General features: G+C 42.9%; 1 protein-coding gene across 1 annotated transcript in view; it reads left to right on the top strand.

Annotated features, from left to right (window-relative positions):
* Nucleotides 1–26,389, top strand: part of RERE (arginine-glutamic acid dipeptide repeats) — a 257,951-nt gene that overhangs the window by 200,534 nt on the left and 31,028 nt on the right. The window contains exon 11 of the mRNA XM_065873056.1: nucleotides 140–220. Within this exon, the coding sequence (XP_065729128.1) occupies nucleotides 140–220 (81 nt within the window). The remainder of the gene's footprint in view (nucleotides 1–139; nucleotides 221–26,389) is intronic.

Below are 26,389 nucleotides of genomic sequence, written 5' to 3'. Positions count from 1 at the left end.
AAATATTCCCGCAGCCGTGTCGACGTTCCCTAGCTCGGACTTCTTTGGGGTTGTTATTCTGCTGATTGCAGAGATCTTTGCTGACATCCTGTGTTGTTTTTGGCTTTTACATCCCATTTGTTGTTTCTTTTTATCACAGAAACGCTTCGTTAAGGGGCTTAGGCAGTACGGCAAGAACTTCTTCCGAATTCGAAAGGAGCTGCTTCCCAATAAGGAAACAGTGAGTACAATTGGACTTTATGTAACTTGATTTTTTCCTCTTCGCTCCTGCTGCTTCTCCGCACTTGATCTTGTGAAATGGTTTCCTTTAACCCTGTGTTGTGCCGGCCTCTAGGATTCTATTAATTTTACTTCCTTCACCTTTAGTTTTAGCTCAGGATTCTAGATGGTAAAGTGACTGATTATGCTTATCCCCAAGAAAGTGGATTTCAGAACAGAAGAGTCTTTGGCAAGAGAGGTTGGGGGAGGGGGGCGGGGAGTCTGGGGTGTTGGGGAGTTAACATCTAATTTTAAATACAGTGGGTGAAATAGAAAATATCATTTATCGCTAGTTTGGATTTGGTTATTGACAAAAGTCATCAACAAACAATAGAGCTAAGAGGTTTGTAGCTCAATATACTTTAAATTCACTGGGGACTTTTATTTTTTTTAATGTTGCTATGTTTTGAAGAGTAGTTGTACCTAATTTTCCAGCCCTAAAAGTTTGCACTTTTCATTGGACAGATACACAAGGATCTCTCTGTAAGTTGCTTGAAATGAGGCTTTTAAAAATTCCTTTGATATTTCACAAAGCTGAGAATCAGGTCTGATGAACGCTCTTGTTAAACTTGGGGTAGGTGGGTTTGCTAAGGAGGCTTGGGAGTGAAGTTATGTAAAGAGAATGCTAGCAGGAGATTCTTTCAGTCTTACCTGAATGTGCCTGTGGTTTCCTACAGGTGGTACTGGAGGAGGGTGGGGAAAGTCCTCCCTGCGGCTAGGCCAAGGAATAGGGGAGACGGGGGTGGGGGGGGTGGGGGGGGAGGGGTGGAGTAGGCCAGCCACTTACCGGTGCCTGTGGCCCAAGTACTACAGAAGTGCACTTCAGGACTTGGGGATGGGAGGTGAATATTTAGACATGGAGTGCTGCTTCCCCCACCCCAGGTTTTGGGAGTGGATGGAGGAGAATATCCATGAAGAATACCCATGACAAAAGCTGATGGGTTGGTTTGGGTTTTGGTTTTCTAATTGGGTATTGTTTATTGATTTCCTCTTATTCAATTTTGGTTCTTTTATTCAGATTTTTTCTTTTTTTTAAACCAACTGTTTCTGGACACGTTTTCTGTACAGCACCTTATAAACAGACCTCATAATAGGGGAGAAGCGTTCTGAGATTTCAAGTATAGCCTCATATAAATTGGTGGTTTGCATTAATCAATCATAATTAGATTAAGTTTTCAGTATTTATTATACATGTAAATATGCTGAGATGGGTCATTTTGAGGATAGCTGAAAAAAAAGCTTGTTTATGGACATTAAACTAAAATATATTATCACTCTATATAATCAAGTGACTTTTTGCTCTTTCCAGAACAGAGTGGTAAGAGGTATTTAATGTGGAGCAATGAAAGAAATACTTTTTACGTTTTCTGAGGATTTCAGTTATTTGAAGTAAAAACTAAAAAGGCTTTACCCTGCAAAGTATAGGAATTTTGGTTTGGCCCAGTTGGAGTGAAAATGAGAGAGATCATTGAGTAGATTTGAGCTGATGTGAGGGGCCAGATTATAACCTCTCAACTCAATTTTCTCTCTCCCTGTGCTCTGCTAAAAGTTGCAAAACATGAAGAATTTGATACAGGATATCCCTCTACAATTATTTTATCTTTCTCTTTTAAAAAGTAAACTTAATAGCAAGATTAAGCGTTGAATCTAAAATCTGGTGTCTAACTTTTGGAAATGCCAGACACTTTGCATGTTATCTCCCCTGTGAAAAGGGATCTGAATAAACTTTAACCTAGGGAATGGTCTTCTAATCTGTTTTTCCTCTTGCTCTTGGTTGTCGATTATTCTTACTGATGATGTCTGACTCAGTAGTAGCCTCTTTTTTTGCCACACAGAAGTTCTCAGTACAGCAACCTTTTGAGCAGGTTCTCTGGTCTTTTCCAGGCGCCTCGTTCCTGAGACGCTTCCCCATCGCTTCTCTGCAGTCCCTGTTTCCCAGCCATGTGGCTCCAATCCTCCCATCTCCTCTGGCACCCAGCGGTCTTCCTGTTTCCAGCCTCTTCCTCAGGGCACAGTCATTGGAGCTGATGGGAGAGTTGTTTGCAGCACTGGAGAATTTATTAGGGCTGAACATTGGCTAACTATTCCTAGTGTCCTGCTGTCTTTTGCATGGAATTGGAGGAGGTTGGTAGTAGGATAAATCTTAAGCATTCTCGTCAGCTGGGAGCAGCACTCATATTTTCCTTAGTTATCAACATGGCCAGGCTAATCATTCACAGGTCATACAGAGGGGAGGGCAAAGGTTATTTTTCATTTTTGCCGCAGAAGATGAGAAAATTTGTAGGTACCAGTGTTCTTGGTTCAAAACTCCCTAGAAATCTTCATATGGTCATGCCTTATAAAAATACACACATATATATGTGTGTGTGTGTGTGTATGTACACACACACACACACACACACACACACAGCAAATCCCGCTAACTTAGATACTTTCCACATTGTCTTCTATTTACCGGAATTATTAACTCATTTCTTTGCTATTCTCAACCAACTTGAAACTTCAGAAGGGTGTCAGCATCCAGAAGAACACGCCTGATTGGCCATGGGCGTGGGGTCAGCAGACTGTGTTCTATTCTTGGCCTTACCAGTAACTATAGTACTTGATGATCTCTTTTAACTGGGCAGTCTTCTTTGAGCTGTTCATTGGCAAGTTCAGGTCATATCCTGGCAGGGTCTAGGAAATTTTTTTCTCTAAAATGGTGTGTGTTTGCATGAGAATTTTATTGGTGTTAGAATCTTTATAAAATGTTTGTACGTCTTTGGCTGTCGCTGTGCCTGAGACCAAAGAGATGGTTCTTCTCTCCTCTGCCACTTACCTGCCATAGGGCCTTAAGCGGATTATTCAGTCTCCTGTCCTTTAATGTCTGGGTCTGTACAATGGGGTGATCCTTCTACCCCTTAGAATTTTTTTTTAATTTTTAAATTAAATTTAATTTTTTTTATTGGAGTATAATTCTTTACAATGTGTGTTAGTTTCTGTTGTAGGACAGAGTGAATCAGCTACGTGTATACACATATCCCCTCCCGCTTGGGTCTCCCTCCGCCCCCCTCCAGAATTGTTTTGAGAATTTAAATGAGATACCGTCTATATAAAGAGTGCATAAAAACACTGGAGAATGATTGTTCTTCTTATCTACCCTGAATACTATGTAAAGTAGCTAAATGCTATGAAAAGTACAGAATTATATTCTGCTTGTAAACATATTGAACCTATATAAAAAGAAATTACCTGTTTTTCATTAATCTGTCTTGCAGAAAACCCATTTAATTGAAAAACAGAGTGGGTGGAGGGCACTGCCTAGTCTAAAAGATGGAATTCCTCTGTCTTGAAGCTTTGTTGAGGAGACTTCCACGCTTACCAGGCCACTGGGTGCCGATGTACGTTCAGAGCTTCCTGGTAGGCACGGATACGGAGAGCTCTCCCAGCTCTTTTGGTTTCTGGTGTTTATTACTCAGGAGCTAAATCTGGCTTTTCTCTGAACACTGCTGCCCACTGAAGTGGGAATAGTGGCTGTGATTGTGGAAAACCGGCTGTTTATAGAGGTTTAGTTGAGTGGGTATTACATGTTAACCTCATGTTACCCGAGAGAATAACTGCAAGTCAGAGAGTTTAGTATCACAGTCGTGCAGATATCCTATAGTTGATCGTCTTTCTCCCCGTTCTCCTTTCCTCTAGAACTGTTTGCCTCCCCCAAGTGCTTATAAGATGTATAATTAGTAGTAAAATACGGTAAAGCATTTTTGCTAAGCATCTCCGGTTCCCCTTGGCTGTGTGCTTCTTCTCTCTCAAGACACGCTTTGGCCTAAACCACATCAGAATCTTGGGTATTAGTACATTTGTATAAATCACAGTGAGTGCCCCGTAGCTGAGCTTCTGAGAAAATGATGGGGAACAAGGCTTCTTGGGTTCTGCTTTAAGCACCGCCGCGTAATCTTTGGCTTGATGAATCACATGACCTTTGATGCTAAGGTAATGCCTGAAAAAACAGGAGACCTAGGAGTGTTGAATCTTAATTACCAGGAGGGGAATCCATGTTACAAATAACACAGAATCATAGGTGTTCCAAAAATAATTTTTCGTTTGATTTTTACACATTGTAGTTTTCTTCAAAAACATGAGATGATTACTCAGGTGACAGTGACATATAGTATCTTCTTTCATGCTGAGAGCATCTCTTTGTTGTTTGAACCAAAGACTTTTCCGTGTCTGACACTGGGGTGGTTGTCCCTTGAATCCTGGCTGGCCTTTGTGTAAAGCTCTGTCTGCTGGCGCTTGGACAGATCCAGCCAGCATTGCATCGTAGACAGGGAGCACGCACTTAGTGACCTGTCTCAGCGGCAACTAACCTTAGTGAGAAGACAATTTGATCCACCCCGACTTGATAGGGAGAAGAGGTGCCCCTAGAGGATTATTAGCCCCTGGATGAGGTTTAGTTGGGGGACAGGCACACACTCTTGACTCTCTTTCTCATCTCTTAGTTTTATTTTTGAATACCTAGCCCAACAGAGATGAAGCTCATGTTATTTGTAAACCCAGTTACTGGTGCCTTAATACTTACTATGCCAGAAATCCATTTTCGCCCACTTCCCATTTTCAGAGCTAGTTAAACATGCCATATGGTTCAATTTTAGAAAATTTTGTATACCACTGAGCGCTGTAATGGTGGGATGTCTATAGAGAGAGCAAGGTTCCACCCGTGCCCTGCAGGGAGCTGGCATTGCAGCAGGGAAGATGAGCCATTTGCAGGCCTGCCATGTTTGCCAGTTTGTGCTTAGGGCCCTGGTAGAGGTCCGGGTCCCACAGAGCCTGGGGGTTTCTGGAAGGCTAATTGGAGGATGTGGTGTTTGAACTGAGCTTCGAAGGAAGGAAGGATATAGGCCATGGTTGGGAGGGTGGAAGAAAAGCGACTTTCCAGCTGTTGGAAATATCACGAGCAAAGGCACGGAGAGAGGAAATTGCAAAACGTGCCCGGCAAGTCCATGAGTGCGGTCGGAGAGAAGGCTGCACGAGCTGATGCAGTGGGATTTAGGCCAAGCTTATGGCTTGGAGGTAGACTTGGGGGGACCTTGCTCTCTCTCCAAAGAGTGCGTTTGGGGACCCATTGAAGTCTTTTGAGAAGAGAGGTGAGAGCATGGGAGGTGAGCATTCTTGAGCAGCACCAACGAGATGGAGACCGGAGAGGAGGTTCTTAATAATTCAGTCTAGTAGTAGGACAGAAAGTGGGGAATCGTCAGTGACTTGTGGAAATGGAAGTCTTTTATCTTGACTTTCTGTGTTGAAAACGTGTCACTTTTTTTGTTTGTTTTTGTTTTTTTGAATGGGGCCAAGGGGCAGCTGTTTTTGATGTTTTGAGCTTTTTTAACCTTGGGTGATAGGATGAAAAGTATTGGAGGTTTAAATTTTTGAGAAATAACATGAAAATCAACCACCTTTCTCAGCCACATTTCTGGGAATGAATTCTATTAAGTATATGCATAACTACTGAATGTTAGTTGTTCGTTTTCTTCAGGCAAAATATCTTTTGCAGAGAGCATGTTCTCCCATCAGAGAATTACCACTATTGAGAAAGGGCTTTAAGACCAAGTAATCGGGGACTTCCCTGGTGGTGCAGCGGTTAAGAATCCGATTGCCTGCCAATGCAGGGGACACGGGTTCGAGCTCTGGGCCGGGAAGATCCCACACGCCGTGGAGCAACTAAGCCCGTGCGCCTCAACTACTGAGGCTGCGCTCTGGAGCCCACGAGCCACAACTACCGAAGCCTGTGCACCTAGAGCCCGTGCTTCGCAACAGGAGAAGCCACCACAACGAGAAGCCCGCGCACCGCAACGAAGAGTAGCCCCCACTCGCCGCAACCAGAGAAAGCCCGTGCGCGACAACGAAGACCCAATGAATAATAAAATAAATATTCCCATTTTCAGAGCTAGTTAAACATGCCATATGGTTCAGTTTTAGAAAATTTTGTATACCACTGAGCACTGTAATGGTGGGATGTCTATAAAGAGAAGCAAGGTGCCACCTGTGCCCCACAGGGAGCTGGCACTGCAGCAGGGAAGATGAGCCATTTGCAGGCCTGCCATGTTTGCCAGTCAAAAATAAAAATAAATAAATTTAAAAAAGATACTTAAAAAAAAGAGACCGAGTAATTGGGATTCTGTTAATATGAAGAGGTTAAAAATGACTCTAGCATTTAATACTAGCGTTCAGCATGAAGCTTTATTTAACTTCAGGTTATAACCTTAGATAAACAAACTTTCTAGCCTCATTAATGCTTAATCTAATGTTACATAACAAAGTGTGAACTTCCTGAATCGGTTGATACTATAGAGGATACAAATGTGTTATAGCCACATAACACACTTGATTTGAAGCCAGAGACCTGGACTGCAAATGCTGTGTGTTCTCACCGCTCTCAGTGTGGTCCTCAGACCAGCATTATTGTCATCACCTGGAGCTTGTTAGAATTGCAGCCTCTCAGCCTCCTGTCCCGTTCCTATTGAGGCAGAATCTGCATTTCAATAAGCTCCCCAGGTGATTAGAATGCAGAGTAAAGTTCAGGAAGCCCTGCTGTTTACAGCCATGGAGACTTGCAGATTCTTAATCCTGTGTGTCACATTCATTCTTAAAATAATGTGGTTTTCATTCTGTTAAAGCTGTAAATTGTTTCACTATTAAATAGGGCTTGATTTTGCTTTTCGAAGGGTTACGGAGTATTTCAAACATATAGAAAAGTATCTGGGATTATTTTCATGATCAATAATAGAATTTCCCAATATGGCTTCCCTCTTCCTGTCTTCCATTTTGTCCTAGAAACACAATTGTAACTCATGTCATATTTCCTTTTATTTTTTTTGGCCGCACCATGCAGCTTGTGGGATCTTAGTTCCCTGACAAGGGATCGAACCGGGACCAATGACAGTGAAAGCGTGGAAGCCTAACCACTGGACTGCCAGGGAATTCCCGATGTCTCACTTCGTATAAAAACTGTTTTCATCTTTTTTTTTTTTTTTTTTTTTTTTTTTTGCGTTACACGGGCCTCTCACTGTTGTGGCCTCTCCCGTTGCGGAGCACAGGCTCCGGATGCGCAGGCTCAGCGGCCATGGCTCACAGGCCCAGCCGCTCCGCGGCATGTGGGATCTTCCCAGACCGGGGCACGAACCCGTGTCCCCTGCATCGGCAGGCGGACTCTCAACCACTGCGCCACCAGGGAAGCCCTGTTTTCATCTTTTGACATGCAACCAAAATATGTGAGTTAGGCTAGCCTAGACCCTACTGAAGTTTCTAATAGAAACCTTTTTATTTAAAGGATGAACTTCGCTTATTGATATGAAGTTTGCATATTTAATACTACAGTGTTTCTTTCACTGGAACCCCTATACATGGAGAAGAAATGTAAATATTTTGAGAGGTTGGCAAGAAGTGGGTACAAGGACTGACATGTGCCATACCTCTTCCCTTAATAATTTGTCCTGGGGTAGGTGCAGGTAGAGTTGGGATTTTCCACTCAAAGCAGAAGTGATTACTCACAGAAACAGGCCCTGCATTTTGGCAGCCAGTGCTGTGATCCTATAGTTCTTCCCATTAAAATGGAGCAGAGCCTTGAATCTATTCATTCTGAGAGTCTAAACTATGGTTATTTGACTGGACAGTGGTCCAGTTTTGACTAGGGTAATCTGAGAGAGAGTGGCTGATTCCCTTGTGTAAGTGAAGCAGTTAAGAAATTTGCATGTAAGAAACTTTTTTGCTGCTGATGTTGGGGGAAAAGGGAGGACTTTAAAAATTAGATGACTTTAAAATTTTTATTTATCTATTTTTAAAGAGTAATTATTTTTAACTTTTTTGGAATCAGTTTTATGTGGCATCAGGTTAAACAAATTGTATTGAAACTTCCAGAGAGTTAGATGACTTTTTAAACCAAGGGCCTTGGATATTTGCTTGTTCTCAGTGTAAACATCTTAGGCCTGTCCTTGGTCTTATCCTACGTATTAGGACTGGTAGGAATGGCATGAGCGTGCTTTGATTACATGCGCTGTATTACTTGTAGAAACTGTACTCAAATGAAAAACCCCTTGGACTTCAGTGTTATTGAGCACGGTGCTGCTTGTAAGGATGGGTTATTTATTTGCTGTTGGCCTTTGCTAACGTATATTTCTTATGATTTGGCTGGATCTTTGTTACCTGGTGACTTTAAAGAGGGAGACATTTATGACTTTTAAGCCTGAATAGACTCACTCATTTTATTAGCTAGTAAAAGCAAATGGAAGGTTTGCAATGGTCTTTAAGAAGACTTACAAGTTGTGATGATAGTCAGTGTGTTTATCTACTTGGAGCTCGTATTTTATATCATAAGTAGATTTTTGTTTTTTAGCCTTAACGAGATCCGTGAACCCATCCTAACTTTGAAAGTCCAGTTTGCTGATGCTTTAAAAAAATAAATCTAGTCTGTTAAAAACTGACGTGAAAAATAAGTTTTAAAATGTATCTGAAGTCATAATTCTTGAATAATTGGTTCATTTTAATCTTACTTGAACTTATGCCCTTGAGTAATAGTTAGGAAAAATTAAGGATAAAAATTAATCGTATTGTTTTGAAACATGAAGCAAAGCATTCACCTCGGTCTCATTCACAGCTGCTCACCCGTTGGTGGGAAGGACACCCCGCCCCATGAAAAATGTTTTCTGTTGTGTGTAATTTGAAAGCCATTCATTGTATTATGGAAATAGGAAAGGCAAGCCAGAGAAACCTGTCTTGGGACACCAGAATTCCATTAAGCTCAGTTTTCTTTTTGAGATGTTTAATTTTTAAATTAACTTTCAATGGTAAGGGCCTTTGTTATTTTTCCCGCTTTGGAGATATAATTCTTCTGTTCAGATCCTTCTTCTGAATCCTCTAAATTGTGGCATCATAATTCTCAGGAATTGGCCTTTGAGGTGACCAAACCATCCTCGCAGTGGGCAAAATTGGGAGTGTTTGGGAAGAACTCTTCTGGGGAACGTTTGGTACCCAAGGCCAGTGCTCAGCGGGGCGCCTGGGGTGCGTGAAAGGGGGCTTGCCCTCCTGCCGCTCACAGCCTGTCGAAGGGGCGGTGGCTTTGTGCTCTTCCCTGGAAGGTGCCTGAGTTGCAGTCACTGAGGCTATCCTGAGCTCAGGTGTAGGGGTCCTGCTTCAGGTGTGCGTCTGTGAAAGCCATGCAAGCCTCTTTCTCTGTGGACTGGTGGCCATTACACAAAGAGCCCAACTTCTCTCAGCGGAACTGTGTTTTGTTCTGCCCTTTAAAAATTAATATTTTGTTTTAGTCTTGGACTGTAGACTCTGCTTCCCTTTTTCTTTGATGCATTTCTGTTCTGCACATTTACATGCATCTGTGTATGTATGTGGAATACATATATGAGGTTCTGGGCAGGAACCTTATTTTAATACCTCTTTATATCACCTTTAGTGCCCTGTAATAGGCCCTGACTTAATATTTGTTAAAAATGAAGTGTGTGTGTTCACACGTGTGTGAATGATGGGATAGAAATACATTGTGTGTGTGTATATGTCTTAAAAGATTAAAACTCAACGTTTTAAAGGACCAGTTGAAGCCTGGCCATCCCAGGCCTTACACCATGTAGTGGACAGGAATCCTTGTTAACTCGTGTCCCCAGATAGTAAGACTGTGACTCTGGGTTCACTGTGCACATTGGACTTTCCGGTTCTGTTCATCATGGGCAGTAAATCAGCTCTACTGTTTGCACAGCAATTCCGTTTTCTAGATTATTTATAAGATTGAAACCCATTGTTTATTTTTCTCAGCAGGTTTATTGAGTGAGTCAAGAATAAAATATTGTCTTAAGCAGTAGAGCAAGCCATTAGCCAATTGCAGCCTCAAAATGGTCACTGGAGTGTGCGTGTGTGTGTGTGCGTGTATGTGTGTGTCTGCTGGAGGTGAGAGCCAAGTGAGGTGGGGGAGGTTCAGTGTTGCCAGCTTTGCAAGGTTCCTGTGACTCTTTATGGATTTTTTTTCCTTTTAGTCAGTTAGTGAGTCACCATCATATGCTATTTTATTATCTTGAAAACAGTCTGGAATTTTTATTCTGTGTCTTTGCTGTGTGAGTGAAACACCACTGGGGATGTTCTGAACAATATTAAGCTGAAGTTTTTCCTGTAATGTTTGGTTATGTGTTTTCAGCTGAGCTGTTGTCTTTTTGTTCCCATGTGCAGGAGTTGGATTTTTCTTGAGTTTGGCAAGAAATGGTGACTTTCATGTATTTGATTATTTTAGAGGGCTGGAACCAGCATAGGTCCAGTGCCTCTGGGATTTGGTGATTATTGATGTAGGCATACGCCTCCTAAGATCAGAACCTGGTTCATTTTCCCACACATGCTCTGCTTGGGAAATGTGTTAATGAGGTACATTGAATGAGTCAGCTTTGCGGCTTAAGTTGTCAAGGGAGGTGTTTAAGTTTTGGAGGGAAAATCTGGATTTGTGGAGTAACTGAGTTCAGAAGGAAATCGGCCCGGTGAACCTGTATACATGGCCAGCAGGGAGTAAAGCAAGGAGCAAGTGAACTGGGTAAGCTGTACACATTCTGCAGAGAGTGGGATAAAAAGCAAGGCAAAGCTTCTTTTGGGGTGGGGGCGGGTGGCGCACAGTGTGGCTTGTGGGGTCTTAGTTCCCTATCGTGACTCAGGAGAGAAGTCCATGTGTTTCTCTGTACCATATTCCGTCCACCAGATAGATGTCTAGGCACAATAATACAGCGAAAGGACAGAATGCTTCTTATGTAGTCATTTTGTATTCATATTAAAATGTGCAAGTTTAAAATTAAGAATATGCACCCATTTGTCCTGTATATTTGTCTTAGTCTCAGACTAAAGCACACTGTTTTCTTTTGTACCATATTCCGCTCTAATCACTAATTTCCCAAATGCTAAATTGTCTATGAATACTCAACGTTGTTATACAATTTTTTTGGAAATCAGTGACTTCTGATATCTAGATAGCAAGACTGTTAACAGTTTGTGGTTTATTCTTCATACCAGTTGATCAGCCAGCGCTGCCAGTTCACTGAGTATCCGGAGAAGATGAGGGTTGGGTGGGCCTCTGCTCCCTCGGGGGTTGCTCCCGCTGTTTCGTCGCCGCAGTGTGGGTTGGCGTGAACCCAAGTGCTAACCTGTGCGGTGTGGGCCATGAGTGGGGCCTCCTGGAAGATGTGCTGATGATCAGGGCTGGAAGCTGTTTGAAGGATAGGTTTTTTAAATGTTAAAACTTGTTTGAAATGTCTTGCCAGAGAAAGTTCTTGAAGTATCCTTGTCTATTGAGGAATTTTCAAAATACCTGAGTTCCTCTGCAGCATCCGTACAGAATGTGCTCTGCTGCTTCTGAGAACCTGGTAACAGTGAACCCATTAAATGTGACCTGGTGGTTTTGGACAGTTGTAGTGTTTGAAAAGCCCTCCTTTTACTGAGCCGGCATTGGAATCACTTCTCCTTCTGTAGGTCGTCCTGGTAGAGAGAATTGTTGCTGCGACCCTCCCTCTCAGAGGGCTCTCAGATAAGTCAGGGTAGGTGGCACGTTCCCTGCCTGGGCTTCTGGCTTCAGGCTGCGCAAGCACACGTCGGCCCCACACCTTGGCTGGGTCCGCTTCTGGAGCAGAGGGGCTGCCCCCCTCCTCCCCCAGCCCCTCCCCCAGCCCCACCCCCTCTTCACCCGTCCCCTCCCCCTCCTCCCCTGGGCCACTCCCTCTCCTCGCTGGGCCCCTCCTTCTCACCCGCAGGCAGGCGCAGGAGCTCATTGCTTGGCATGCTTCCTAGAGTAACAAAGTCACACTGCAGGCTTTGTTTGTTCTGTCGAGTTTAGCACGTCTTGAGGTTAGCATCTTTACCCCAGGTCTCGTTTCCCACAATGAGAAGGTGTTAACGTTAGGATTTAGTAAAGGACGTTACCCGGTACAGCAGTGCATACTCAGATATACATCAGTGGGGCCATTTGAACACCCAGAGTGGACTTAAGCACTTAAATCTTACTGAGCAGAGATTTCCAGTAACAAACCACAGCATAATCATGCATGAAACAGTAGGCTTCTCTCCTGTGGGAAAGACCATTAGCTTTAGTCACAGCCCCAGACCCTCCCCAGGAACCTGTTGGCGCTGATCATCTTGGCACCAAACCTGCCCCTCAAACCCATTCCTACATGTTTTGGTAAACTACGGCTGGAGATCAGATAGCAGTCCTTTAGCAGACAAATGCCTTTATCTGTCTGCTGCTTTTGTTCCAGCCTGCGGTTGCATGTAAAGCTGGAGTTCTCCTCCCCTCCCTCCAGGGAAAAAAGCCTGGAAAGGGGCTGTTGACGCATTAAACTGCCGGCCCTGGATTTCAAGGTGAACCATTGCTCTGGTGCCTGCTGTCCGTTCTCCAGGTTGGACTTGCTGCCTTTCACTGGGCCTTTCTCGTCCCCAGACCCCTTCCTCCTCCTTCCAGGTTGGTAGGGAGAGCATCCCAGCAGCGTGGTTCGTGGTGAGTGCACCCTGACCAAAAAAGGGTGGCAGCCTCACCTGTTGAAGTAAACTAATCCAGTCTGAGTAGGAAGTCTAGCATTTCGTTCTGTTTACCGGTGCTGCGTAACAAGAGGGCAAGGTCGCAAGGTCTGTCACTCAGCTTCACAACCGCTGTCTTAGATAAACACAGATCCTTAGGTGTCCGGTTGACCATTTCCTGTTCTCAGATGCTGTACTCCCTCTGCTGGTTTGGTGATGCTTCTTTAAGAAATTTATGCGGCTCGTTGCTGAAGATGACACGGTCTCTTTCCCCGGGCCTTCAGCTGTGTATGTTGCACAGGGAAAACTAGAGAACTCCCTCTGGCTGTGGGAAAATTATTTCAGTTCTTAGACAGGGATGGCCAGGAATAGATGTGATAGAAATTCATCTGCCTCACATCCCACCCCTAAAATATTACCAGACTGTGTAACTTGTTTGGGGTGCCCCCAAACCGAGCATTTCTCAGTTCGACTTTCTGTTCACTCTTGTTTTCTTTCACTGCCCCACCCCTGCCCTCAGCCCAGCCCCCCACACTCGCAGCGGGAGTCATCTTATAGCACACATAACCTTTAAGCCAGAAAGAAAGTGCATTGCTTATAACAGAACACATCTCTTCTCTGCTTTTATTTTGAAGTCCTCCGTGTTGTTTAATGTGGAGGATATTCGCGCTGAAGGCCTGTTCCAAGTAGGCATTCGTACATCCCAGAGGAACTTTTGATTTATTTCCTTAACTCTGCCCTCCTTTCTCTGTGGTTCAGAAACCTTTAATGATCTGTGAAGCTCTGAGACTTCAGTGCAGAACAGTAGTTGGTTTAAGAACCCCTCCCACTATATAAAAGGACTGCCAGTTTCCACATGCTGGGTTTTTGACTCCCTGAAAGGCTGACCTCTCACAAATTTTGGTTCTACAGCCTGGTATCCTGGGTTGGGGCCTTGATAATGCTTTTGTGAAATATTTTTTCCTCCTTCTCTCCCTCTTTGAAAGGTTGTAATGAAAATTCTGGGCTCTTGGCCAGCCTGTGGGATGCGATACAGTAGAAATGTTTCTGGAGCCCTTGGTTACGGCTCAGCTTTGATTAGGGTTACTTCCCGTAAGCTTAATTTTGTCCCTCCCCCCCCCCCCACCTACCTTTTTTTATGGCTAGGAAGGTTAACTTTAGCCAAGGTTAAACATTTTATTGTGCAAGCTGCTGCAGCCTTGGTGTCACCATGCCAGGCTTTTGTGGCAGAAAGAGACAAGGGGGAAACAACTTTTTCCCTCCATGTTTGCGTTTCTTCCTCCCAAGACTGCCTTCTCCTTTTATGCCTGCTTTCACGTGAGCAAGGTCTGTTTCTTCTACTCGCGGTGTTCCAGGAAACCGTCGTTCAACTTGTCTTGGGATTTTGTTAAGCTGAAAATCATGGTAGACCTCCCTCTTCGGGTTTCTGCCAGGTGGAGGGAGGAGCCTCCCAGAGCAGCAGTCGACAGTGACACTCCTTTGATCCTCCTGTGTTTCTCCATTTCAAAAGAGAGAAGTGGTTGCAGCTTTAGTACTCCTGTGACTTTGGATTTATAGCTCTTTTCATCCTTACAAACGAGAACACTTTACAGACATTGTTTCATGGTTCCCCCACGCCCTGCGGGGACGCCAGCGATGTTGCACAGGGAGGAAACTGAGGGGCACCAACCCCGGGGAGCCTTGCAGGCAGGGAGCGGGCTCGAGCCACGGGCAGAGCCTCTGTGGTGTGGGTGCTTGCCTTTGGGGCCACGTTTGCTTTTTATAGGAGGAAAGGGAGATTTTATTATCATCAAGATGCTGTATTCACAGTAGGACTCCTTGGCCAACCAGTAGTGATGAAGCATGGGGACGTGTAATCCCTTTGTGTCTGGCCTCTCGGGGGGTGCGCTGGCGCGGGGCGCCGCGATAGAAATGCTCTTTGATCGCTGCCCCAGAATCTGCCCAGTCTCCTTCTCTTGGGGGAAAAGTGGCCCTGCTTCCTTCTGGGTTAGGTCCTGGGAGCCTGTCATGAGTTTTGTCACAGCCAGCCCAGCTTCGTCTTTTCTAGCTTCTGCGCTGAGCGTGTACAAGTCACTGGACAGAGCTGGCTGCAGTGCGAACCTGTGCCGAGCTCACTCTGGTCTCCCCCGGACTGCAGACAGCACTGTCCACACTTGAACCCTCAGGATCATGAACCATTGACTTAACAGTTCTGACCAGTGTTGCTCTTGCCCCATTTTGATGAAGTCAGTTTTTGAGGCTTTGGTTTTTGTGTTTAAATCTCTCTGGAGATAATAGAGGGCTGTGTCGGGCATTTGTGGTTCTTTTCATTCCTCCTCCCACACACTCCTGTGAGCTCATTCTTGCTAGAGCTGAAAATCTGGCCTAATGTTACAAATGTAAACAATACCTCTTAGATTTTTAAAGAATCTATTTGGACTGAGTGGAATAAAAGTCTCAAACTGTTCTAATTACTCCCAGCTCTTCCTTTTCTCTCTCTCACACACACATACAGACACACAAACATATTTATATATGTGATACTGCAGTTTTTAAAAGTTTCGGTTATTCTGTGCACAGTTCTTTTAAAACCTGTTAGTTTGAATTGATTCCAAACTTAAAAAGAAAAGTTGCAAGGATAATATAAAAAATTCCCACATATCCTTTACCCAGATTCCCCAAATGTTAACATTTTATTACATTGCTTTCAACTCTCCCTTTTAAAACCTATGTAGGTGTTTTTTTTTCCCCCCTGAACTGTTTGAGGGTAAGTTGCAGACCTGTTGCCCCTTTCTCCCTGAAAAATGCCCTATAGCACCCTCAGGATTTGGTGAAAGCTATATTATTGCCTGCTTCTCTTTAAAAAATACTTAACCTGGTTGGCTCAGCCAGAACCCTCCTGCTGCAGTAAAAATCTTAATACGTGTAAGTTTATGCTTCGTAAGTGTGTTTTTAGTAATTTTTCCCCCTGAAAACACAGGAGAAAATTAGAATCACTGATAATTCATCACCAAAAGATGACTGCTAGTTAACATTTTAGTCCATATTTCTAGGCATAACATATCAGTAAATATTTTAAGTAGAGTAGCCTCATTCTGTTCTGTAACCTTTTTAAACTTAGCTGTGATCTTTTACATTAGATGTATATCTGTATCATCATTTTGACGGTTGTATTTTTATTTTATTTTATTATTATTATTTTTTTTGGCCACACCGTGCGGCTCACGGATCTTAGTTCCCCAACCAGGGATCAAACTCGTGCCCCCTGCAGTGGAAGCGCAGAGTCCTAACCACTGGACCACGAGGGAATTCCCTGATGGTTGTATTTTTTAAAGATACCATAATTTTATTAACCAATTTCTAATTTTGTACATTTATTTCCAGTTTCTAGCTTTTTTGTTTTTCTTTATTTTTCCCCTCTGTTAACAGTTTTTTTCCTTGATGCTTTATTTTGGGGTCTGGTCCATTTAATCTCCTTAAAATACATTCCTAGTGTATCTTAAGTGTAAAGGCTGTTTATTCAAAGACTATTTATATTTTTAAGGTCTTTAACACATAGTGCCAAATTGTCTTCCAGGGAGATTGAATTCGTTTATTATGCTTCTGCCAGGGTCCCACAAGCTCTTGGCCCTCGGCTGTTGTCCTTTTCAGTGTTTTATCCTACAAGTCTTCTTGTTCTGGGAAAGCTTTATGCTACTTGGAGCAAGCCTTCCCCGAAACAAAACAAAAATAAAAACAAAACCGAAAGTCTGACATGTGCTCAGTGGCAGATTTATCCAGAAACAGATGAACGGTACAGGGACCTGGGGCCTCTCCTCTCCCCAGCACTGGCAGTATTTTGGTAGCTGATTAGAGCTGATTGGCATCCTTGAGGAGAGTGAGGTGAGTGAGGGTCATGCCTTAGGGACACCTGCCGTGTGGCCTCCGCTAGAGCAGCCCTTCCTCCCAACCTCACAGCACCAGCCTGTTGCCGTCCAACTTGCCCTGAGTAAATTGTTCACCCTGGTTTTTTTGTTTTGGTTTGGTTTGGCTTTTTTTGGCTGCCTTGGATCTGCACTGCTGCGAGTGGGGACTGTTGCGGTGCACGGGCTTCTCATTGCGGTGGCTTCTCTTCTCACGGAGCACGGGCTCTAGGGCGTGTGGGCTTCAGTAGTGACGTGCGGGCTCAGTAGTTGTGGCGCATGGACTTAGTTTCTCTGTGGCATGTGGGTTCTTCCTGGACCAGGGCTTGAACCCATGTCCCCTGCGTTGACAGGCGGATTCTTAACCAGTGTGCCACCAGGGAAGTCGTCGTCCCGCCCCCCACCCCCCCGCCCCCCACCCAGTTTGTTTTAACTGTGATGTTGGGTTACCTGTGGACTCTTCCTCCTTTCTTCTCACTCCCACTCCTGTTAATCAAGGGTTGCTTGTTTTCATGATTAGTGAACTGTAGCCTAATCCACAGTTCCTGTAGAGAGAGGGAGCTCAGTACTAGTCATCTCAGGCCAGAATCACTGGGACTTTCTGCATAATGGGTCAGGCTTTGATTTTTCTCATCTCCTTAAATCTGAGTTTAAAGGCCTGCCTTGTTCATGGAAATACGATTATGTAAAGATTAAGACTGGTAAATGGATTTAAAGTGTTAAATACATGTATTTAAAGTAATTTTACTAGAATACTTACTATACCCTAGTAACAACCTAGAAAGATTAGAAATAGAGAGGCTGAGTATTTTATTAAAGAAAGTGGATAACGAACAACCACCAAAGAAAGTGATATTTTTTAAAGGGAAATAACAAAGGTAACAGCAGATATCAGTGAAATATGAGAAAAAAATGGGATGATCTTTGAAAATAACAATAAAATAGACAAAGCAAGACTGTTAATGAAAAAAAGAGAGAAGGCACAAGTAAACAATACTAGATAAAGGAGCCAGTGCAGATAGCCAGATAGAATTTTTAAACCACAACAGCAAAAAACAGGACTACTGTAAAAATCTTATGATAGGAAATTTTAGAAGGGAGACCAAAAGAGAATTATCAAAACTAACTCAAGATAGAAACTTTGAACGGATTACTAATCATTAAAGAAATGGAATCAGTGGCTTAAGCACCCCTGTCCCAGCACCAGCCCTAGACAGTTTTACAGATGAATTGTACCAAGTATTTAATTAACAAATAAATCTTGTATAAACTTTTTCATAGACTAGGAAAAGAAAGAAAGCTCTCCAGCTAATTTTAAAAGGTCAGTTTACCCTTGATATCAAAACCGTATAAGGATAATCTAAAAACGGAAATTGTGGTCCTTGCCCGCCTGCCCCCACACCCCTAGAGGTGCCCAGGAGGACAGGCGATGGAGCCAGGCCCCTCACCTCCGCTCTTTCCTGATGACACACTGGTCCTGCTGGAGACCTGGATGCCCCCCTCGTGCTGGACTGGCCACCAGCCTGAGTAGTTGAAGTGATGACAGACAACTGGCGCCCTGTCTGTGAGCACTGATGCCTCTTTGGCCTCTGAGCCTTCGAAGCAGTCCTTCTCCAGATTCCCTTTCCTGGAAGAGGGCACTGGTGATACTGGCATGAGCATTGCTGAAAGTGAGAGCCTGTGCTCGCCCTGACGGCCTTCCCCTCCCTCCCCCTCCTGTGATGGAAGGACCCATAGGGTAGACACTTTGAGGCAGGCAGGAGGCTCTGCTTAAAATGTATTTATTTATTTGTGAGTAAACGTTGGTGTCAAAAAACAAAAAATAAATAATAAAAAAGGAAAGAGAAATTGTAGGCGAGTTTCTTACTTCACGAACAGAAACAGAAAGTGTTCTAAGTGAAATATTACCAGTCGGAACAGAGCAGTGTAAAAAAGTACTACATGGTGACTAAGCAGGTCTCATCCCAGGAATGCAAGGGTAGTTTCACATCAGTGTTCCAGTCATCATCTACTGCTGTGTGACATACCACCCCAAATTTGGTGGTGTAAAACAGCCACTTTACTATGTTCGTGGAGCCCATGGTTCAGCAGTTCTGGATGGGGCACCACGAGGGTGATGTGTCTTTGCTCTACGGTTTCTGAGCCTTCAGCTGGGAAGACACAAATGGCTGGGGGTGACACCAACAGCTGTGATCTTCTTTACTCACACATCTGGCTCCAGGCTGTGATGACAGAGTCGTGTCTGAGGCTGGGCTGGGCGGGCACTGTCAGCGGGAGTACCTGTGCCACTACGTTTGGCTTGGGCGTCTCACAGCGTGCTGGCTGGCTCTTCAGGAAAGCTAGGCAGAAGCTACATGGCTCTCTCTGACATAGCTTTAGACGTCGTGTCATCATTTCTACCACGTCGTATTGGTTACAAACAAATTACTGAGTCCGGCTCAGACTCAAAGGAAGGGAAATCAGACTATCTTTTGATGGAGGAGTGACAAAGTCACATTAAAAAAGAGTAGGTGGAAGGATCATACACCATGATCAAGTGGGGTTTATCCGAGGAATGCAAGGATTCTTCAGTGTACACAAATCAATCACCCTATTAACAAATTGAAGGATAAAAACCATATGATCATCTCAATACATGTAGAAAAAGCTTTTGACAGAATCCAGCACCCATTTATGGTAAAAACTCTCCAGAAAGTAGGCATAGAGGGAACCTACCTCAACACAATGAAGGCCATATATGACAAACCCACAGCCAGTATCGTTCTCAATGGTGAAAAACCGAAACCATTTCCTCTAAGATCAGGAACAAGACAGGGTTGCCCATTCTCACCACTATTATTCCAACGTAGTTTTGGAAGTTTTAGCCACAGCAGTCAGGGAAGAAAAAGAGATAAAAGGAATCCAAATCGGAAAAGAAGAAGCAAAACTGTCACTGTTTGCAGATCACGTGATACTATACATAGAGAATCCTAAAGATGCTACCAGAAAACTACAAGAGCTAATCAGTGAATTTGGTAGAGTAGCAGGATACAAAATTAATGCATAGAAATCTCTTGCATTCCTATACACTAACGATGAAAAATCTGAAAGAGAAATTAAGGAAACACTCCCATTTACCACTGCAACAAAAAGAATAAGATACCTAGGAATAAACCTACCTATGGAGACAAAAGTCCTGTATGCAGAAAACTATAAGGCACTGATGAAAGAAATTAAAGATGATACCAACAGATGGAGAGATATACCATGTTCTTGGATTAGAAGAATCAACATTGTGAAAGTGACTATACTACCCAAAACAATCTACAGATTCAGTGCAATCCCTATCAAACTACCAATGGCGTTTTTCACAGAACTAGAACAAAAAAATTGCACAATTTGTATGGAAACACACAAGACCCCGAATAGCCAAAACAATCTTAAGAAAGAAAAACGGAGCTGGAGGAATCAGGCTCCTGGACTTCAGACTATACTACAAAGCTACAGTAATCAAGACAGTATGGTACTGGCACAAAAACAAATACAGATCAGTGGAGCAGGATAGAAAGCCCAGAGATAAACCCACGCACCTGTGGTCGCCTTATCTTTGGTTAAGGAGGCAAGAGTATACAATGGAGAAAAAGACAGCCTCTTCTAATAAGTGGTGCTGGGAAAACTGGACAGCTACATGTAAAAGAATGAAAGTAGAACACTCCCTAACACCATACACAAAAATAAACTCAAAATGGATAAAAGACTTAAATGTAGGGCCAGACACTATAAAACTCTTAGAGGAAAACATAGGCAGAACACTCTGTGACATAAATCACAGCAAGGTCCTTTCTGACCCACCTCCTAGAGGAATGGAAGTAAAAACCAAAATAAACAAATGGGACCTAATGAAACATAAAAGCTTTTGCACAGCAAAGGAAACCATAAAAAAGATGAAAAGACAACCCTCAGAATGGGAGAAAATATTTGCAAATGAAGCAACTGACAGAGGATTAATCTCTAAAATATACAAGCATCTCATGCAGCTCAATATCAAAAAAAAAAAACCAAACAACCCAATCCAAAAATGAGCTGAAGACCTAAATAGACATTTCTCCCAAGAAGATACACAGACTGCCAACAAACACATGAAAAGATGCTCAACATCACTAATCATTAGAGAAATGCAAATCAAAACTACAGTGAGGTATCACCTCACACTGGTCAGAATGGCCATCATCAAAAAATCTACAAACAGTAAAGGCTGGAGAGGGTGTGGAGAAAAGGGAACTCTCTTACACTGCTGGTGGGAATGTAACTTGGTACAGCCACTATGGAGAACAGTATGGAGGTCCCTTAAAAAACTAAAACTAGAACTACCGTATGACCCAGCAATCCCACTACTGGGCATTATACCCTGAGAAAACCATAATTCAAAAAGAGTCATGTACCACAATGTTCATTGCAGCTCTGTTTACAATAGCTAGGACATGGAAGCAACCTAAGTGTCCATCGACAGATGGACACAGAATTCACATATATACAGTGGAATATTACTCAGCCATAAAAAGAAACGAAATTGAGTTATTTGTAGTGAGGTGGATGGACCTAGAGTCATACCGAGTGAAGTAAGTCAGAAAGAGAAAACAAATACCATATGCTAGCACATATATATGGAATCTAAAAAAAAAAAAATGGTTCTGATGAACCTAGAGGCAGGACAGGAGTAAAGACACAGACGTAAAGAATGGACTTGAGGACACAGGGTATAAGGAAGGGTAAGCTGGGGTGAAGTGAGAGAGTGGCACTGACATACATACACTACCAAACGTAAAATAGATAGCTAGTGGGAAGCAGCTGCATAGCACAGGGAGATCAGTTCCGTGCTTTGGGACCACCTAGAGGGGGGAGATAAGGAGGGTGGGAGGGAGATGCAAGAGGGAAGAGATATGGGGACATATGTATGCATATAGCTCATTCACTTTGTTATACAGCAGAAACTAACACAACACTGTAAAGCAATTATACTCCAGTAAAGATGTTAAAAAAAAAAAAAAGAGTATGTGGGATGGGAGGTATAACTAAATAGTTGCATGAGAAGCTAAAAAGCACATAGTAAAATGCACTGTTCGGCATAGTAACAAACAACTCGTAGCAAACTAGGAATACAGGTGACCCTCGAACAACATGGGGGTTAGGGGCAATAACCCTCCGCACAGTTGAATATTTGAATATAACTTACAGTCGGCCCAGCGTGTGCATGGTTCCTCCACATCTGCGGATTGAGCCAGTCTCAGGTGGTGTCATACTGTAATATTTGCCATGAAAAAATCCTCATATAAGTGGATCCATGCATTTCAAATCCATGTTCAAGGATCCAACTGTACAGGAAATCTTAATCTGAAAAGGAGTACCTATCAGAAACCTACATTAAACATTATATTTAAAGTGAAACTTTAAGAAGTACTTAATTTAAAATAAAGATGGTCACTGTCATCACTGAGATGAAACTGTGTACTCAAATTTCTGTATAATGGTAATCAGACAAAACGTACAAGAAACAAGGAATGAAATGGAAGAGACAAAGTTGTGATTTGCAGAAAAACTAGACTTAGTTATAGAACAAATGAAAATAGAGGAAAACTGCTATAGTTGAAAGATCAAAAATCATCAGTGTTCCTGTGGACCAACAATAGCCAAGTAGAAAACGTAATAGATTAAAAATACCAATATCAGTATCAAAATACCAAGCTCAATATGAAAAACAACAGCAACAAAAACAGCCCAGTCAAAAAATGGGCAGAAGACCTCAACAGACACTTCTCCCAAGAAGGCCTACAGATAGCCAGCAGGCACGTGAAAAGATGCTCAACATCGCTAATCATTAGAGAAATGCAAATCAGAACTACAGTGAGGTATCCCCTCACACTGGTCAGAATGGCCAGCATCAAGAAGTCTACAAACAGTAAAAGCTGGTGAGGGTGTGGAGAAAAGGGAACTCTCGTACACTGTTGGTGGGAATGTATATTGGTGCAGCCACTATGGAAAACAGTATGGCGGTTCCCTAAAAAACTAAAAATAGAGTTACTATATGATCCAGCAATCCCACTCCTGGGCATATTTCTGGAAAAGTCAAAAACTGTAACTCGAAAAGATACAGGCACCCCAGTGCTCATAGCAGCACTATTTATAATAGCCAAGACATGGAAGCAACCTAAATGTCCATCAACGGATGAATGGGTAAAGAAGATGGTGGTGTGTGTGTATATATATATATATATATATATATATATATATATATATATATATATATATATATATATACAGTGGAATATTACTCAGCCATAAAAAAGAATGAAGTAATGCCATTTACAGCAACATGGATGGACCTAGAGATGATCATACTAACTGAAGTAAGAGAAAAAGAAATATCATATGATATCACTTATATGTGGAATTTAAAAAAATGATACAGATGAACTTATTTACAAAACAGAAACAGCCTCACAGACAAAAGAGAACAAATCTGTGGTTACCTAAGGGGAAGGTGGGGCGGATAGATTAGGAATTTAGGATTAAAAGATACACACTACCATATATAAAACAGATAACCAACAAGGACCTACCGTATAGCACAGGGAACTATATTCAGTATCTTGTAATAACCTCTAATGGAAAAGAATCTGGAAAAGAATAGATACACACATATATATGTATAACTGAATCACTGTGCTGTACACCTGAAACATTGTAAATCAAGTATACTCCAATTAAAATAAATAAATAATCTTTAAAAAGAGGGGAAAGAAAAAATACTGTTCCCAGTGGCAACAGAAATTGTGACTCTTTGCAATAAATATAACAGTTGATGTGTGAGGCCTTTATTAAAAAGAAGAAGAAAAAAAGACATGTTAAAACACACGAATAAAAAGACCTGAATAAATGGAGCGATGAAGTGGCAGTGTTGATCAGTAAAAACACTCAATATTATAAAGATATCTTTACTCTCATTACTTTATAAATTCAATATGATTTCAATAAAAATGTCAACAGAGTTTCTTATGGAACTAGCAAACTGATTTATAAGGGAGAATAAGGGTTCAAAAATAGCAAGAAAATTCTGAATAAATGAGATAGGCTTTGCCTCATGAGACTTGTAAGGCTATACTAAGACCGTATAGTATTGATGTAAATAAGACAGTGTTGCCGATAGAACAAAGGCAGGCCTGTGTGGAATCCATGGTCAGTGGAGGTCAGGTTGTAGCTGCCCTTGGGGAGGTGTGGAGATTCATCTGCCGAATTCAGCACTAACTCTTGGGCTAGGTATTCAAGGCCCGTTATATTGTGGCCCAAATCGGCTTTCTCAGCCTCCTTTCTTGGTGTTTCCGCTTATGGCATCTCAAGCCCTAACCAAATACCAGGCTTCCCATCCTTAAGTTTCTTCCTGGGCTTTCCTGTGTAGAATGCCTGCCCCTCCCCGTATCCATGTAGAAAACCCCATATGTCTACCAACTTAATTTCCTTCATCAATCTTTCTCCTGATCTAAAGGGGATGTAATTCCTATGTTCTCTCCCTCCTTTGAACCCCCATAGAATTTTGTGCCTCTCTTAAGGGCATTTGTCTGGCTCTGTTTGGTCTTACAGAATTACATCTTAAGCCTCCTTTTTTGGACTGAACTCCTGAAGGCAGGAACTGTCTGGCTCATGTGTATTTGTCTCTGTCATAGTACCTTGCACATAGTTGCTCAGAGAAATATTTGTAACACTGCCTTAAAGTTGAAGGTTGAGTCAGTGTTTTTGAAGATCAGTGTGAACTGGAGAACAAAGAGCCTGAAATCAGAAAGGACAAATTACAGAAGGTTGTGGGCGCTGGAGACGTGAGTGTTGAAGCCAGTGGGTAGCGCTCCAGGAAGATGGAAATAGACCAGAAGACCCAGGAACTGACCACGTTGGGGAGAGAGGCAATAAACATCGAAGGACCACGAATCCCCATGGCTTAGAGAACTGAGGAGCTAGCAGTAAACAGAAGAAGGGCGAGGTTAGTTTTGCTACCTTTTGCTTACAGAGTTTCAGATGTGTTGATTTTTTTTACGTTTTCATTCTCACACATGCTTTTGCTTAGTTTGGTAAATGTGACAGGGAGCGTGTTGTTCTGTGGTAGAAAGCCTAGTCCTTAAGCTCCAGTTCATAGCCCAGCTCTGCCACTCATCCCCTGCGGGCTTTTGGTAAGTAAGTCTTTGAGACACTGGAAAATTTAGGTTCCCCCCTAGTAAAGTGAGGGCACAATTAGAACCTCCCTCAAGGATTGTAGTAGAAAGAAGGCAGCAGGGATTACAGGTAACACGAGTTGAGCTCTCATTCTGCGCGGGCACTGTTCTCAGCACTCACACCCGTGAATCTCCAGAGCGACTCCTGAGGTGTACGTACTCTTGAAGTTAGTACTGTCGTCATGTTACTTGTGAGGAAGTCGAGGCAGATTGCCACACAGCTCACACTGAGTCAGCACTTGAACTTGGACATTGTGGCTGCAGAGTGCCAGTCTTACCACTGTGTCAGGCTGTTCCTACTGCACTGTCTGTTCAGTGAGTGTCAGGCCGCTGCTTTCTGCTCCCAGGGAGGACACGCCATAGCTGTCTTGCCAGGCATGTGTAGAGTCACAAGACGTGTTAGAAAGCGTGGTTCGAGGTGTTAGCCCTTACCACCTTTTGGATTTCTCCATGCCTTTAAAATGAGAAGATGCTGTTGAAAATGAATAACCTGACACTTTGCGGAGAAAGGAATGCCGTAATCACAATGGATGTCATTAGGGTTTTCCTTCTTCTTCTTCAGCTTGATTTGGACTACTTCATGAGAGATGCGGGGTCTCCTTTGGGGGTGATAAGAGTGTTTTGGAACTTGGTAGAGGTGATGCCTGCACACATTGTGAATGTACTAAATACCTCGGAATTGTGTACTTTAAAGTAGTTAATTTTATGTTAAGCAAATCTCAGCTTAAAATTTTTTTTAAGTGAGTTTGATTTTACCTTTGGAAATATATAATTACAAAGAGGAGTAACGGACAGTACTCTATACTGTTAGAATTAAGGTAGATTTATTAGACTGCTGGCTGCTTTCATTGTTATCCACAGCTGATGAAAAGGACAGGAAAATCCTGCTTGTAGCTGAACAGTCTTTAGAATTCTATTGCATTCCTTCCAGATTCCATCACTCTAGCCAAGAGTATGAGGTATTTGATAATAGGGGACTGATTCCAAGAGGGCAGACGTTCTTTAATGTGAGTTTTCATATGCCTCAAGTCACGTTCATGTCACACTCCTCAACTTGATCGGCTTTTAAATGTGGGCGTGGGCAGCAAACCTCACGGTGGATTCAGGTCTAGAAGCTGTGCTTCAAGTTCATGCCACACAGAGAGAGCATCAGGACAGAATGGACCCCAAGTGATCCCACAGCAGCCCTGTCCCCTGGGCCTCCCTACAGGCGCTGTGATGGGAGTTAACTGTGTCCCTGAGGACAGGAATAAGAAGTTATGTGCCGCCAGGAGGTTTTCTTCTGCCCAGTTGTTTTGCGCCTTCTCGGGAATCATCAAGGCTCTTAGCACTGGCTTGAAGGCTTTTGATAACGTCCCTGGAAGGGAGATCTTTCTCTGGAATCCACTCTAGGTGGGTAGCTAATGGAATGGTCATCCTTTAAGCATAGAGAGAGGGATAGTTTCCCCGGAGCAGAATAGTAAGCACTAAAATGCTAGTTTGAGTCTTCCTTCT

The sequence above is a fragment of the Phocoena phocoena genome, chromosome 1, assembly GCF_963924675.1.
Source record: "Phocoena phocoena chromosome 1, mPhoPho1.1, whole genome shotgun sequence".
NCBI lineage: Eukaryota > Metazoa > Chordata > Mammalia > Artiodactyla > Phocoenidae > Phocoena > Phocoena phocoena.
This window is presented reverse-complemented; position numbering and strand designations above follow the sequence as displayed.